Raw genomic sequence first — 16,568 nt, 5'->3', positions numbered from 1 at the left:
AAAAAACCCCACTAATTCTGGTTTACAAAGATACACGAGAGACATACGACCATTTCTTCCTGCCAGTTTTGTTTCAAGATATACTGAAAGAATTACAAGAGACTCTGACTCTTCCTTATAAATAGTAATTCACATCTTAATTTCAAACTAAGAGTAATTTTTTTCATCTTCAGAAAATATTCCATTGCAGAGAAGTGTGGTTTTATTTAAATTAACTTAAGCTTGATTTTCTAAGCAGAAATACACTAAATTCTACTTTACCATGTACTTATTATTTTTAATGTTATTTCCAAAAAGTATTTGAGAGGATACTTACACTGTTTCAAAGTATAATCTTAACATAATACATAGTTTTCAAGGTATGAAAAAAGGATACTTTAATTTTTCTGCAATTACTTATCCACTAATAGGCCAATCATTTACTAACAAGATTTCAACTAACAGATTCTAATTTAAAGAAATTTGACGTTACCTTTAAAGATTGTCTCTTAGTTACATAATTCTCAGACTGAAGTAATTTCTCATAGTCTTCAAAAGTCTAATTAAAAGAAAATAAATATTAGAGTGTAAAACCAACAGTCATTTCTCTACATTAGTTTGCTTGCTGTCTTGCTTCAGAAGTAAATACCTGGCCTGCTAGGCCAGCTCAGCCCAGCTGCTGTGCTTTCTGTCTCCGTGTGCCTTTCCCCGGGCTGATCACACTGTTCACCAGCTGGTTTCCCCAGTCCCTTCCTCATTCACTCATAAAGACACCGGGGTCAGGGGGGTCAGGTGATAGAAGAGACATCTCTTTTATTTTAGTTCTGCAAATTAAGAACTGAGTAGAAATATGGAGTGTTTGAGCCCTCCCAATAAATCATTTTGAATGAAACATCTATTAAATCATTTATTAAATGAGTTGCAAAATAACTCATTTTATGCCATTTTAAAGAAAACTGTTTATGTAGCATTGCTGGTAACTATTAGTCCATGAATAATTGGGGAAAAGATTAAATACACTTAGGGATTCACTTGGCAACCCATAAAGAATCAAAGTGTTAAATTCATGGTGCAAACAGGCAGAGGCATGGGGCAACTTCTGCCACACAATGGCCATTCTAATTCCCACTGGCTTCTCTGGAACATTCCCACTCTAATCAGAAGCTGAGGGACACTGGTACTTGAAGCCCCTGTTCTCCAGTGTGGTCACCAACCATTACCTAGATCCTTTAGTTTAACACAGAGTGCCATGGGCTAGGGAAGCTCAGCGTCAACCTCCCACCAATGTGTAGACTCACCCCAGAGACCACTAAGGTGGTAGGAGCAAGCCAAGCAGAGAACTAAAGGCAAGAGAGTTCAGGGACTAAGGAGGGTAGAAAACAGTCCTGGGTCCTCAGAGGACCAATTGTAAGGTATGAGTTAATGTGTGTGATGAGGGCAAGCACACTGACGATAATTATTAACAGAGAATTAAGAAGGTGAAATGTAGAAACAAATGTGTAGCTCATATTAAAGTCATGTAATATACTTTTTCATATGAAAGACTTACACTGTAGCTATTTTAATTGTCATGGAACAGGAGGAAGATTTTCTGGGCCATTAAATTTATCAGACAAACATTGTGGTTAAGTTTTTATTGTAACCAGAAAACACAAATACATGTATAAGGTATGACTGACTCCCCAAGCTACCAGTTTCATTATTTTAGAGTCATATATCATCTGTTCCAGTTTCACAGGTTCCTGCTAAAGAAATATGAAACTTAAGAAGTGTGAACTGTTTGAGGAAGCATGAGTTCTTAGAGCCAGCATTCAGTGATGCAGGTACAGTGTCTATGAAACTACTAAGCTACACAAGAAATGACTATAGGTACAAACACAAAAAAGGCAATAAGGGGTCAAAGAGAATGAGTTTATAGTCTCTCAAATTGTTGTGCATTATCCCTGATTTCAAAGCATTATTGCACAACATATTTACCTCACTCATTCTATAGAAAAGATTAGCAGTTGATACTATAGGTTTTGTCATAAGCTATCTTAGCTCTTTTATTTTCATCTGTTATAAATGTAACATCTAATGAGTCTTTAACATTCCATCTAGCATCTATAACCAAACAAGCAAGCTATAACAGCATTTTTTTTCTTAAATTCAAAAATATTTTCTTTTAGTTTTGAAGTTTTTGATACCTTATTCATATAAATAAAAATAAAGTCTCCCTTCTAGTTTTCACTTGATTAAAGTATTCCAATTGATCCCATGGATATTATACTGATAATTTTAGGATATTGAAATCATGTTTGTTCATGATTATATTGCTAATCCTTAATTGTGAATCAAAGGAAGACCAGCAAACAATTTAAGAATAAATGAGACAGTGACTGCAATGGGGGTGGGAGGATTTGATAATATGGATGAATGAAACCACAGTGTTATTCATGTGAAACCTTCATAAGATTATATATCAATGATACCTTAATTTAAAAAAAGAAAACTAAAAAAAGAATAAAAGAGACATAGTTGAATTTATGTGATTTGGATGTGTGAAGATAGAGGATACTGATAGGAAGGGTACTCCATGTTTTCCTAGTCATCTTTTTCCTTTTATCTTTTTGTGTAGCTAACTAGAAAATTTTAAATTACATAGTGATTTGCATTATATTTCAACTGGACAGACTGGTCTAGAGCAACTGAACCAATGGAGCAAAACTTGTAAAGTTTTGCTTCTAGGTTTACACCATCTTCCATTTTAATCATGTGATTTCTATAGCTTATAGAGTGAGCAAAAGCATAGCTGCTCTATTTGCTCAGCATTCATTGAACACCACCAAATGTATGGCATTGAGTTAGGTATTAGTGATATAAGTAGTAACAATAAAAATTAATACTGATACTATTCTAAAAACATTAAGTCTTGTCAAATTCCTATAACAACCCTATGAGGTAGGAATTATTAATACCTTCATTTTGCAGTAGGTATAGTAACTTGCCCAGGGTAACACAATTAGTAAGAGGCAGAACCAGGTCCTGAAGCCCAAACAAGCAGACTCTAAAGTCTGTACTGTGCTCTGAACCTCTGTGTTTGACCCGTAAGTTTCCTGCTTCTCAGGGAGCTCAGGAATGAACCAGGAAGGTACAGACAGACCATAATACAATGTGAAAAATGAGAGAAAGAGAGAGAATGTGTGTGTGTGTGTGTGTGTGTGTGTGTGTGTGTGTGTGTGTGTGTGCATGCACGTAGGGGTGGGATTAGGGAAAGCTACCTAGGAGAGTCACATTTCAGTCAAATCTCAAAAGAATGATTTACCATTAGAGAAGAGAGCTGGATGACAAAAATAAACTGGTATTTCTATTAGTAAGTAAAACTAATTATCGACCAAGAAAAAGTAAGAGTGAGGTGATTTTCCATTTGGGGTTACCTATTGTCTCTTAAAGGCAACATGGGTGCTCTTAAATCAAGATCAAAGCAAGCAGGTGCCAGTCATTTCTTGGAGATGCAGACATAACAGGAAGTGATGGGAAGAATGCAAAAGCCCTGACCACCTGGCATCAATTTCCCATGAAGTTTCCTGATGACCTGACTTCTGGGCAAATGGTTATACTGAGTACATGGTCGGCTATGCTGGTTTCTATTGTGGATCATAAATGGGAGTCAGTGCCCTTAGATCTAACAGAGAGATACACAGCGAGAAAGGGAGAAAGAAGGAGAGAATAAGGTAAATCTTAAAAACAACTTCTACTTACAGTATCATAATTTTGTTCTAAGAAGTCGGCTACCAACACTTTATGTCTGGTTAGCAAATCCTAGAAAAAGAACAATCAAGGGAAACAAACTTATTACAGCTAATAAATTTTACAAGTCTGTCTTTTCCTTCTAAGATTTTAGATGTCCATTAAACTGAAATATAAAATTTCCATAAGAATATTTTCATTTACATCACAGTATTATTTCCATTCTTAGCTTAAGATGTGAAATACAAGTTTGTTTCATATTAAAAACAACAGCATTTTAAATTCCTATCATTGTAAGGTTTATGATAGAAGTAATTGAACTGGTGAGACAAATGGCACCTAGGAGACAAGTTCACCGTATATTTCCTCAAGTCATGACTCTACATTGTGATAATGATATAATAAATAGTACAATAAAGTTTATGATGATCTTTTTAAAGTGTCATTAATAACTAATCGTTTCTTTAAAAAAATTGTGAATGGTCTAAAACCATGTCTCATGAGTAGACTGAGCAGATTTTTGAGGATTTAACCTCTATTTTTTTTTCTTAACCACTTTTAAAATGAGGTGCCTAGGATGATGAGAAGCACAAGAATGTGTTTTAACAGTGTCATCGCAATATCATCCTGCTCCCAAGTTAATGGCTGTGAGGTGTGTGCAGTTACTAAATCACACAGTGCACACTTTCAGAGTTAGGACAAGTAGCCTGACCTTCTTACAGACATAACTCAGAAAAATGAACAAAAGCATAAAAGAACATTTGACTGTCTTCAGCTCACACCTAAATTATATCCTTAATTCACCTTAATGTTGAAAGAAAACAAGCCTCACCTAATCCCTTTTATGTGCTTAGAGGCTACTCTGTCTAGATAGATGCAGAATTTAATTAAAAACATACCAAGAATTTTAAAATTTTCCAAAATAAATTCTTATACTTTAATACATATTTAATTGAAACTTCTTAAAAGCATATAGAAGATACATAACATAAATAGAGAGAAAAAGAAAGCAGCAGCAATGGTAAAACCTACTTATTTCTATTTTAAAATAAAATGAATATAATGTGGAAGGGGGCACGGGGAGGGCTGTACAACACAGAGAAGGCAAGTAGTGATTCTACAGCATCTTACTATGCTGATGGACAGTGACTGTAATGGGCATTGTGGGGGGGACTTGGTGAAGGGGGAGCCTAGTAAACATAATGTTCTGCATGTAATTGTAGATTAATGATAACAAAAAAATAAATAAATAAAATAAAATAAAATGAATAATATTTAAAGCACTCAGCACTATAATTTTTAAGTTCAAAAGGAATGAGGCCGGTAAAGTATAAGTATATGTTCATTTCATATTACTTATCATCACAACTTGATTGACCACTGGGCCTATCAGTGGAAATGTGGCACCTTTTTTTCTAGTCGAACATTCAATACTGTTCTGGAACTATAATTTCAAAAAAGGAAACCCTCTGCAGGAATTCATTCCTGGCCTGTGGGAAGTCAAAAGACAAACTCTATCAGGAGATCCCTGAGAGAGTAAGGTTGGTCCACGGCCTTCTTTAGGGCCCCTAACCTTTTTTTAAGGGGATGTCTGGGATGCACAGTTTTCAGACACTGCCTTGCCTCATCTCCTGAGCAGTACCAGTGATTTTCTGAGGTGACCCAGGTTAGTAAGCTGTTCTTTCCAAGATCTTGACAGACACTGGGGAATGCTGCACCTGTGGAAACTTTCCACTTGTTACAACCAGGCTTGCATTGAGAACCGCACTCTCCCCCAGCCTGAGCTCATGTGCAGCAAGGTCGGCAATGGGAAGAGCCCTCTGCAGGTGAGAGCTGCCTGGAAAGGTTTTCCACTCATTACATATTAGTACTACACCAAAGAAAGAGATATCAGGAAGGAGTTCTGTTAGTAGCAGCTCATTCAAATTCCAAGGAAAAAACTTAAAATAACTTAGAATTCCAGTAACAGAAAAATAAAATATAGTAGGGTAGAATTCCTCCAGCACACGTATATGATGGATACACCAATAAATGATTCATTCCCCGGCACCCTCCCCACCATTTTCATATATGTGCGTGCGTGTGTGTGTGTGTGTGTATATACATATATGTATATATGTATATACACACACACAAACATAATATACAAATATAATTGTTGTATCATTACATACCGTGTAACTGAGGGGAAAAAAAACCAACTAGCTAGGATGCTACCCAAAAAGGAAAAAAGCAGAAACTGCAAAGAGAAATAAAATTTAGAATTGAAAGAATAGAAAAATCATTTGAATTTGTGTACTCTTTCATCTCCTAACAACTCTGTTTTGACATGACAAGTTTTTACAGAGTTGAAGATTTATGCTAAAAAGAAAATCTGACACTGGCATTTTAGTGACTTCTGCACAGGTTGGGAGAAACCCAGGGTGGAGGGACACACTCAGTGGCAGGGACCTGATAATAGATTGGGCAGCTGCAGCAGCTGCCATTTACTGAGGGTCCACCGTGTGCCAGGGAACATCTGAGCACTTTACACATGCTATTTCTTTTCTTCACAACTCTGCAAAGCTGGGGTTATTTTCTTCATCTCACAGATGAGAAAATGAAACTCAAAAGCTAAGTAGTTGCTCAAGGACATACAGCTAAGTCAGGCAGCAGAGAGATGGAATTCAAACACTTCTATCATAGCCATTCGTAAAGAGAGGGATGAAAGAAACTGTGGTTGTAAGGAATCTTTTTTGGGACAGGACAATTTGTAGACAGTACCATGACCAAAACATAAGCAATGTTAAAGATTGATGATTAAACTGGGCAACAGTCATCCTGGAGCTCAAAACAAAACAGGTAAGTCTAAGATGTTAGAAATAAAAACCAAACTAAAACCAAATTCAAAGAAAACCCCTTGAAACCAGCTACTTAAAAAAAAAAGTGACTTATGGTCATTGTTACATTATAGTAACTATAGCATTTTGGAAAAATAAATAAAATTGGCATTGACAATATTGTTAGCATATTAGAAAACTTTTTATGGTTATTTATATTTTCAAGGACTACACTTCAGTTCAATGGAAAATACATGGAGTACAAATCAAAACATAATTTATTTTTATGATTAAATATTGTGCTGAAAATTAAATTGGGCTGAATGTATATAAGACCTTATTATCAAGTATAGTTTATTCTATTAAATGTTGAAAGATTTGTAGGGAAATTTTCAAAAATACATATTCATTCGTATCTGCTTTTTCCCTCAGAGTTTGTCTTATGTTTATAATTATTTGTGATGTCTTACTTATGGATCTTTAAAAAAAGGAACTAACTTGTTTCCATGACACAAAGAATCAGTCAGAAAAGGGGCAATAATGGGGCTTCAGTATTTTTTAATAGAAAACATCTCCTTAGTTGTTTAGGCACAGACATTTTGCTAGAAAGACACTGAATCATCCTTTGTGTTAAATGTCATTCTTCAGAGTTGATGCACTGAGGCCTCTCTCACTGTGCTCTAGGGTGTGCTCTCCAGGCAGTTCCCTTGTAGCCACTGCACAGTTTCTGTTTTGCCAGGTGACACTGAGTGGCCTGTGGCGTTGGCACTGAGCTTGTGTCCCTGTCTGTTGCCCTGGTCCCCTTCCCTCCACCCACCAGACGATTCCCCTGAGAGTCTTTCCTAGGCCCTTTCCTCCTCTCCTTTCCTTCCTCCCATCTCTTTGCTGTTGTAGCCAGTGTTCTTCCTCTTTCTAGCCTTTGTCTTCTTCATACTCCCTGACTCCCACTTCTTCCCTTCTCTTTCCTTTCCCAGCCCTTCTCCATCTCCCCCAGACTTCCAGACATGGGCTCTTCCTCTCTCCCCTGTTTTCTTAGGAACAGGCAGGAATGGCTTGGGATGTGTGGGAAACCTGAGCAGGCTGGTGATCACCCTTCCTGCAAGCTGAGATCCTGGATTGGTTCCACATTTATTTCAGGCCTGCCTGGAGTTTTAGGGACTGATGGTACTGCAGCCCCTTCCCTCTGCTGTCTCAGGCAATTCAGCCCTGTCCCAAACCTGCACACCCTGTTTTTAAAACAAACATGCCACAATAAACTGTCATCCTCAAATAGGATTCTCCCTGATGGGAGTTCTTACTGATTCAATTGTCCTCATTATATTTCTGGAGATGTCTTTGGTCCCTTACGGATTGTGGCCAGGCAGCTGCCCAACCTTGCCTGTCCCATAAGTAGACTCTCAGGGCAGAGTCCACTCAGTGGTGCTCCCTTCTGTTTGTCACAGCAAGGCCCTCTTGCTGCCCAGCCTACAGCACCCCCTCTACGTGAACCCCATCACATCCCTGTCCCTTCACCAGGCTTTCTTCCTCTGAGGTACCCCCTTCCTCCTGCTCCACTCTAATCTCTGCCCTTTCCTGACTCTTTCTGCTCCCAGACACTTTTTCACACTCCCTGCCAACATCTTTTAGTAGATTTAAGGAACCTTCTCAGAATAGGCTGAGTAAATACCTAGTCTATAAACACTATGTGGTTCACAGTACAGCAAACAACTGCTTTCATATCTCTCCACCTCTGGAGAGCCATTAAAAAAACTAGTGGGGGAGAAGCCAAGATGGTGGCATGAGTAGGACAGCAGAAATCTCCTCCTAAAACCATATATATTTTTGAAAATACAACAAATACAACTAATCCTAAAAGAGACACCAGAGGACACAGGACAGCATCCAGACCACACCCACACCTGCAGGAACCCAGCGCCTCACGAAGGGTATAAGATACAAGCCCCGGCCCGGTGGGACCCGAGCTCCCCTCCCCCCAGCTCCTGGCGGGAGAAGAGGAGTCGGAGCGGGAGGGAGAGGGAGCCCAGGACTGCTAAACACCCAGCCCTAGGCATCTACACCAGAACCGCAGGCACACAGAACGTGGTGTGGTGGATATTAGGGAAATGGAACAGTAAAACCTGTGAGCGGGTCCCGGAATCAGGTGCACCTGGGACAAAAGGAAAGCAAGCACTTTTTGAAACTCTTAAAGGGACAGGAGCCTCACAGCTGAACGTAAGCATCCAGCACACTCAGCTCAGCAGCTGGGAATCCTGGGGAACTCTGGGCGCCCTAACCCTCTGGGATGCAGGGCAGCTCTGAGGCCCCTCATAGCGATAAATGGCCTCCCGTCCATTTCCCCACTGGCGCGGCCCCGCCATAGCAGGGGAGCAGCCTGGGAGCAGCTGCACCCACAGAAACCGCCCAGAGCCTCCTCCACAACTGCGCAGGACAGACACAGAGGCCCCATCAGCACGCAGCAGCCACTACAAGCCGCTAGGGGTTGCCATTCTCGCAGGAGAGGAAGGTGACCAGTAAACAAGAATGTACTTTGTTCTCCCAGCTGACACACGGGCCAACTGCCCATGACTACCTCTATCGCCATGAAAAGGCAGAAGAATCGGATCCAGACAAGAAAAACCCAGACAACCCCCAAGAAGGAGCCTGGGGAGATACATTTAACCAATCTGCCTGAAAAATAATTCAAAATAAAGGTCATAACCATCCTGATGAAGCCGCAGAGAAATATGCAAGAGCAAACAGATAAAGTTGGGAGGGAGAATACAGAAATAAAACAATCTCTGGAAGGACTTAAGAGCAGACTTGATGAGGTGAACAGGAACACAGAGAACAGGAAATCAGACAACAGGAACACAGAGAAGCTGAGGCAGACAGAGATAAAAGGATCTCCAGAAATGAAAGAATATTAAGAGAACTGTGTGACCAATCCAAACAGAACAATATCCGCATTATAGGGGTACCAGAAGATGAGAGAGAAAAAGGGATAGATCAAGTGTATTTGAAGGAATAATTGCTGAAAACTTCCACAAACTGGAGGAGGAAATACTCACTCAGACCACAGAACTCCCAACAGAAGGTACCCAAGCAGGACAACACCAAGACACATAATAATTAAAATGGCAAAGATCAAGGACAAGGACAGAGTATTAAAGGCAGCCAGAGAAAGAAAAAGGTCACCTACAAAGGAAAACCCATCAGGCTATCATCAGACTTCTCAACAGAAGCCTTACAGGCCACAAGAGAATGGCATGATATACTTAATGCGATGAAACAGAAGGGCCTTGAACCAAGAATACTGAATCTAGCACAATTATTTAAATATGAAGGAGGGATTAAACAATTCCCAGACAAGCAAAAGTTGAGGGAAATTGGCTCCCACAAATGACTTCTACAGTATATTTCAAAGGAAATGCTCTAGATGGGAGCACTCGTAAGGCTAAATAGATGTCACCAGAGAAAACAAAATCACAGCAAAGAAAGCAGACCAACCAAATATTAACTAAAGGTAAAAAATAAAATCAACTACTCACAAAAGCAGTCAAAGGAAACACAAAAGAGCGCAGAATAAAACACCCAACATATAAAGAATAGAGGAGGAGGAATAAGAAGGGAGAGCAATAAAGAATCATCAGATTGTGTTTATTATAGCTCAGTAAGTGAATTAAGTTGGACAGTTAGATAGTAAAGAAGCTAACCTTGAACCTTTGGTAACCACAAATCTAAAGCCTGCAATGGGAATAAGTACATATCTTTCAATAATCACCCTAAATGTAAATGGACTGAAAGGACCAATCAAAAGGCACAGAGTAACAGAATGGATAAAAAAGCAAGTCCCATCTATATGCTGCTTACAAGAGACTCACCTCAAACCCAAAGACATACACAGACTAAAAGTCAAGGGACGGAAAAAGATATTTCATGCAAACAACAAGGAGAAAAAAGCAGGTGTTGCTGTACTAGTATCAGACAAAAGAGACTTCAAAACAAAGAAAGTAACAAGATATAAAGAAGAACATTACATAATGATAAAGGGGTCAGTTCAACAAGACGATATAACCATTATAAATATATATGCCCCCATAACAGGAGCACCAACATATGTGAAACAAATACTAATAGAATTAAAGGGGGAAATAGAATGCAATGTATTCATTTTAGGAGACTTCAACACACCACTCACTCCAAAGGATAGATCCACCAGGCAGAAAATAAGTAAGGACACAGAGGCACTGAACAACACACTGAAACAGATGGACCTAATAGACATCTACAGAACTCTACACCCAAAAGCAGCAGGATACTCATTCTTCTCAAGTGCACATGGAACATTTTCCAGAGTAGACCACATACTGGGCCACAAAAAGAGCCTCAGTAAATTCCAAAAGATTGAAATTCTACCAACCAACTACTCAGACCATAAAGGGATAAAACTAGAAATAAACTGCACAAAGAAAGCAAAAATGCTCACAACTCACAAACACATGTAGGCTTAAAAAAATGCTCCTAAATAATCAATGGATCAATGACGAAATTAAAATAGAGATCAAGTAATATATATGGAAACAAATGACAACAACAACACAAAGTCCCAACTTCTGTGGGACACAACAAAAGCAGTTCTAAGAGGAAAGTATATAGCAATCCAGGCATATTTAAAAAAGGAAGAACGAAACCAAATGAATAGTCTAAAGTCACAATTATTGAAATTGGAAAAAGAACAACAATAGAGGTGTAAAGTCAGCAGATGGAGGGACATAATAAAGATCAGAGAAGAAATAAATAAAATTGAGAAAAATAAAACCATAGAAAAAATCAATGAAACCAAGAGCTGGTTCTTTAAGAAAATAAGCAAAATTGATAAGCCCCTAGCCAGACTTATTAAGACAAAAAGAGAATCAACACACATCAACAGAATCAGAAACAAGAAAGTAAAAATCACAACGGACTCCACAGAAATACAAAGCATTATTAGAGAATAGTATGAAAACCTATATGCTAACAAGGTGGAAAACCTAGGAGAAATGGACAACTTCCTAGAAAAATATAACCTGCCAAGACTGACCGAGGAAGAAACACAAAATCTAAACAGACCAATTAGCTGCAATGAAATTGAGGCAGTAATCAAAGAACTACCCAAGAGCAAAACCCCTGGGCCAGATGGATTTACTATGGAATTTTATCAGACATACAGAGAAGACATAATACCTATTCTCCTTAAAGTTTTCCAAAAAATAGAAGAGGAGGGAATACTCCCAAACTCATTCTATGAAGCCAGCATCACCCTAATACCAAACCAGGCAAAGAGCACACCAAAAAAGAAACTTACAGACCAATAACCCTGATGAACATAGATGCAGAAATACTGAACAAAATATTAGCAAACCAAATTCAAAAATACATCAAGAGGATCATACACCATGACCAAGTGGGATTCATCTCAGGGATGCAAGGATGGTACAATATTCGAAAATCCATCAACATCATCCACCACAAATAAAAAGAAGGACAAAAACCACATGATCATCTCCAAAGACACTGAAAAAGCATTCCACAAAATTCAACACCCATTCATGATAAAAACTCTCAACAAAATGGGTATACAGTGCAAGTACCTCAAAATAATAAAGGCCATATATGATAAACCCACAGCCAACATCATACTTAACAGCAAGAAGCTGAAAGCATTTCCTCTGAGATCGGGAACAAGACAGGGATGCCCACTCTCCCCACTGTTATTCAACATAGTACTGGAGGTCCTAGCCACAGCAATCAGACAAAACAAAGAAATACAAGGAATCCAGATTGGTAAAGAAGAACATAAACTGTCACTATTTGCAGATGATATGATATTGTACATTAAAAACCCTAAAGACTCCACTCCAAAACTACTAGGACTGTTATCGGAATACAGCAAAGTTGCAGGATACAAAATTAATACACAGAAATCGGTGGCTTTCCTATACACTAACAATGAACTAACAGAAAGAGAAATCAGGGAAACAATTCCATTCACAATTGCATCAAAAAGAATAAGATACCTAGGAATAAACCTAACAAAGGAAGTGAAAGACCTATACCCTGAAAACTACAAGACACTCTTAGGAGAAATTAAAGGGGACACTAACAAATGGAAACTCATCCCATGCTCTTGGCTAGGAAAAATTAATATCGTCAAAATGGCCATCCTGCCCAAAGCAATCTACAGATTCAGTGCAATCCCTATCAAATTACCAACAGCATTCTTCAACGAACTGGAACAAATAGTTCAAAAATTCATATGGAACCACCGAAGACCCGGAATAGCCAAAGCAATCCTGAGAAGGAAGAATAAAGTGGGGGGGGATCTCACTCCCCAACTTCAAGTTCTACTACAAAGCCACAGTAATCAAGACAATTTGGTACTGGCACAAGAACAGACCCACAGACCAATGGAACAGAATAGAGACTCCAAACATTAACCCAAACATATATGGTCAATTAATATACAATAAAGGAGCCATGGACATACAATGGGGATATGACAGCCTCTTCAACAGTTGGTGTTGGCAAAACTGGACAGCTACATGTAAGAGAATGAAACTGGATCATTGTCTAACCCCATACTCAAAAGTAAATTTGAAATGGATCAAAGACCTGAATGTAAGTCATGAAATCATAAAACTCTTGGAAAGAAACATAGGCAAAAATCTCTTGGACATAAACATGAGCGACTTCTTCATGAACATATGTCCCCGGGGAAGGGAAACAAAGGAAAAATGAACAAGTGGGACTATATCAAGCTGAACAGCTTCTGTACAGCAAAGGACACCATCAATAGAACAAAAAGGCATCCTACAGTATGGGAGAATATATTCATAAATGACAGATCCGATAAAGGGTTGACATCCAAACTATATAAAGAGCGCACACACGTCAACAAAAAAAAGCAAATAATCCACTTAAAAAATGGTCAGAGGAACTGAACAGACAGTTCTCCAAAGAAGAAATTCAGATGGCCAAGAGACACATGAAAAGATGCTCCACGTCACTAGTCATCGGAGAAATGCAAATTAAAACCGCAATGAGATATCACCTCACACCAGTAAGGATGGCCAACACCCAAAAGACAAACAACAACAAATGTTGGCAAGGTTGTGGAGAACAGGGAACCCTCCTACATTGCTCGTGGGAATGTAAATTAGTTCAACCATTGTGGAAAGCAGTATGGAGGTTCCTCTAAAAGCTCAGAAGAGAAATACCACTTGACCCAGGAATTCCACTCCTAGGAATTTACCCTAAGAATGCAGCACTCCAGTTTGAGCAGACAGATGCACCCCTATGTTTATCACAGCACTATTTACAATAGCCAAGAAATGGAAACAACCTAAGTGTCCATCAGTAGATGAATGGATAAAGAAGATGTGTACATATACAAAATGGAATATTATTCTGACATAAGAAGAAAACAAATCCTATCATTTGCAACAACATGGATGGAGCTAGAGGGTATTATGCTCAGTGAAATAAGCCAGGCAGAGAAAGACAAGTATCAAATGATTTCACTCATCTGTGGAGTATAACAACAAAGAAATAACTGAAGGAACAAAACAGCGGCAGACTCACAGAACCCAAGAATGGACTAACAGTTACCAAAGGGAAAGGGACTGGGGAGGCTGGGTGGGAAGGGAGGGGTAAGCCAGTGGGGTGAAGAAAGAGGGCATTAAGATTAGCATGTATAATGTGGGGGGAGACATGGGGAGCTGTGCAACACAGAGAAGACAAGTAGTACTGCATCTTACTACACTGATGGATAGTGACTGTAGTGGGGTTTATGGGGGGGACTTGCTGAAGGGGAGAGCCTAGTAAAAATAATGTTCCTCATGTAACTGTAGATTAATGATACCAAAATTAAAAAAAAAAAAACTATTTAGCTTCCAGGTCACATGCAACTTTCAAATCATTTACATGATGTAATAAGATTAAAGTACATATTATATTAGTAATATGAACTATGAAAAAGTATTGTTGAAATATGTATTTGAGATAATATATAAAAAAACAGAAAGTCGTGGATTACAATTAAGTAAAAATACATATTTATATTTTTAAAAAAGTAGAAGTAAATTTGGAATTATGTAAATGGAACATTGCTGAAATGTTCCTAAATAAATTAATCTAAATATATACATTTAAATGAGTCTTGTCTATTTTATAATTGACTTTAAGATCTATTTTTTTCAATGATGTTGTTACATCACTAGCTTAATATATTTTTGGAATTTCTCTTCTAAAATGGTCTTCAGAGCCCATTTGGTAAATTTTGAAGAAAATCAGACTCTATTTAGTCAGGTTAAATTTTATTTTAGTTTTGAAATTTGTTTTTATTATTATTATAATTATTACTAACCAAAACAAAAACAGGTCTATCTAAGTTGAGCACCCACTTTATCCACTAACTTGAATGTCAAATAGCTTTTTATTGTTTCTGTAACTGCTATTTGCCTTTGAAGGATAAAGATTTGCCATTATTGAAAAATGAACATGCCACAGACACTGATACCAGCTGCAAAATACATTAAATATTAGCAGAATCACAAGAATAGTTAGACGGTTTTCTAAAATAAAAACCTTGAAGATAACATCATCCATTGGATGGGTAAGTGCCAGTATTTTGCTTTGCAAATTAGATACATTATTTTCTAATATGCTTCCTGAACATCTTTCTGATGGTCAAACACAGAAACAGAAAATAGACTAGTGGCTGCTAGGGGTGGAGGGAAGGGAAATGGAGAGTTGTTGTTTAATGGAGATTGGCTGCACAACAATACTAATGTAGCTAACATGACTGAACTGTGCACTAAAATATGGTTAGGATGGTTATTTTACATTATGTGTATTTTATCACAATTAATTTTTTTAAATTTAAAAATTAGGTTAGATTAAATTTATTTCCTATATAATAATAAAGTAGATAATAAGTTTATAAGAACATAAACGGTTATGAAAAAATACATCAGTTATTAGTATTTTGTTTCCCCATGTGGGAATTATAGTTACACAGATTAAATAATGTGATGTCCTTCAAATTCAAGATGTAATTCTCATCTTCCTTCACCACCCAGTTCCCTTTTCTGGAGATAAACACTGTTAGTGCTTCCCAGATACCCTACCAGAGGTACTAGGTGCATATGCACCTTAAGTAGCAACTTTTATCCTTTGTTTCTAACATAAAGGAAAGCACAGAGAACTCCATGTTCCTTTTTTCACTTATATATTGGAATTCATTCTGTATGAACTGTGAGAAGTATTTTGAGTTGTTTATTCAACAATGTGACAGACTGGCCTAATAGACTGCATTTTATTTACTGATGCCTCTAATGGTTCATGTCATACACAATTGGCTATGATCACACATAAGGAATATAATTTTCTGCTTTTAAAAATTAAACTGCCTCTTCTGAGGCCAATTGACTTTAATTACATGCTAAAACTAAATGACTTAGCTGATTCAGAAAAAAAAATTTTACCTTAAAAGTAGCAAAGGCGTCTGAAGCAATATCAAATGTTGACAACTCCACGTACTTAAAGAAATCTCTGAATTGACTAGAAAAGAGGACTATTTTGGCAAGTGGTTCATGTCGAATACATTCTCTCAGCATAATCCCACAACGTAAGGCAATCTGTGGAGCTTCATATCTAAAGCATAAACAAGAGAGAAATAGAAAACTCTGTTATCTTATTAATAAAATTATATTAATGGTATCAAAAGAATCATTTCAAAACAGCTGTTAATGGAAGCAGAGATAGCATTTGTCACAGTTCATTCACATGTTATTCATTAAACACCCATTGGATATTTATGATGTGCCTGGCACTATTCCAAATGCTAGGGATACGACAGTATGCAGGGTCACTACCCTCCTAGACTTCATGTTTTAGAGAGACTATGTGTCATAGGGGAAGAGGCAGACTATTAAAAATGAATAGACAATTTCATATTCTGAGAACTGTTACGAAACTAAAGCCAATAAAATAGGGATACTATAGAGTATAACTGCTAATGTA

The 16,568-nt window shown here is 37.8% G+C and overlaps 1 protein-coding gene across 14 annotated transcripts in view; it reads right to left on the bottom strand.

Annotated features, from left to right (window-relative positions):
* Positions 1-16,568, bottom strand: part of CAB39L (calcium binding protein 39 like) — a 259,969-nt gene that overhangs the window by 99,983 nt on the left and 143,418 nt on the right. For all 14 annotated transcript variants that reach the window (XM_057494579.1, XM_057494574.1, XM_057494573.1 and 11 more), the window contains 3 exons: positions 16,031-16,199; positions 3,721-3,780; positions 473-538 (listed from right to left, as the gene is read on the bottom strand). In XM_057494579.1, the coding sequence (XP_057350562.1) occupies positions 473-538; positions 3,721-3,780; positions 16,031-16,199 (295 nt within the window). The remainder of the gene's footprint in view (positions 1-472; positions 539-3,720; positions 3,781-16,030; positions 16,200-16,568) is intronic.

This window comes from Manis pentadactyla, chromosome 17 (genome assembly GCF_030020395.1).
Source record: "Manis pentadactyla isolate mManPen7 chromosome 17, mManPen7.hap1, whole genome shotgun sequence".
Lineage (NCBI taxonomy): Eukaryota > Metazoa > Chordata > Mammalia > Pholidota > Manidae > Manis > Manis pentadactyla.
Note: the sequence above shows the minus strand (reverse complement) of the source record. Positions and strands in the feature narration are given on the sequence as shown.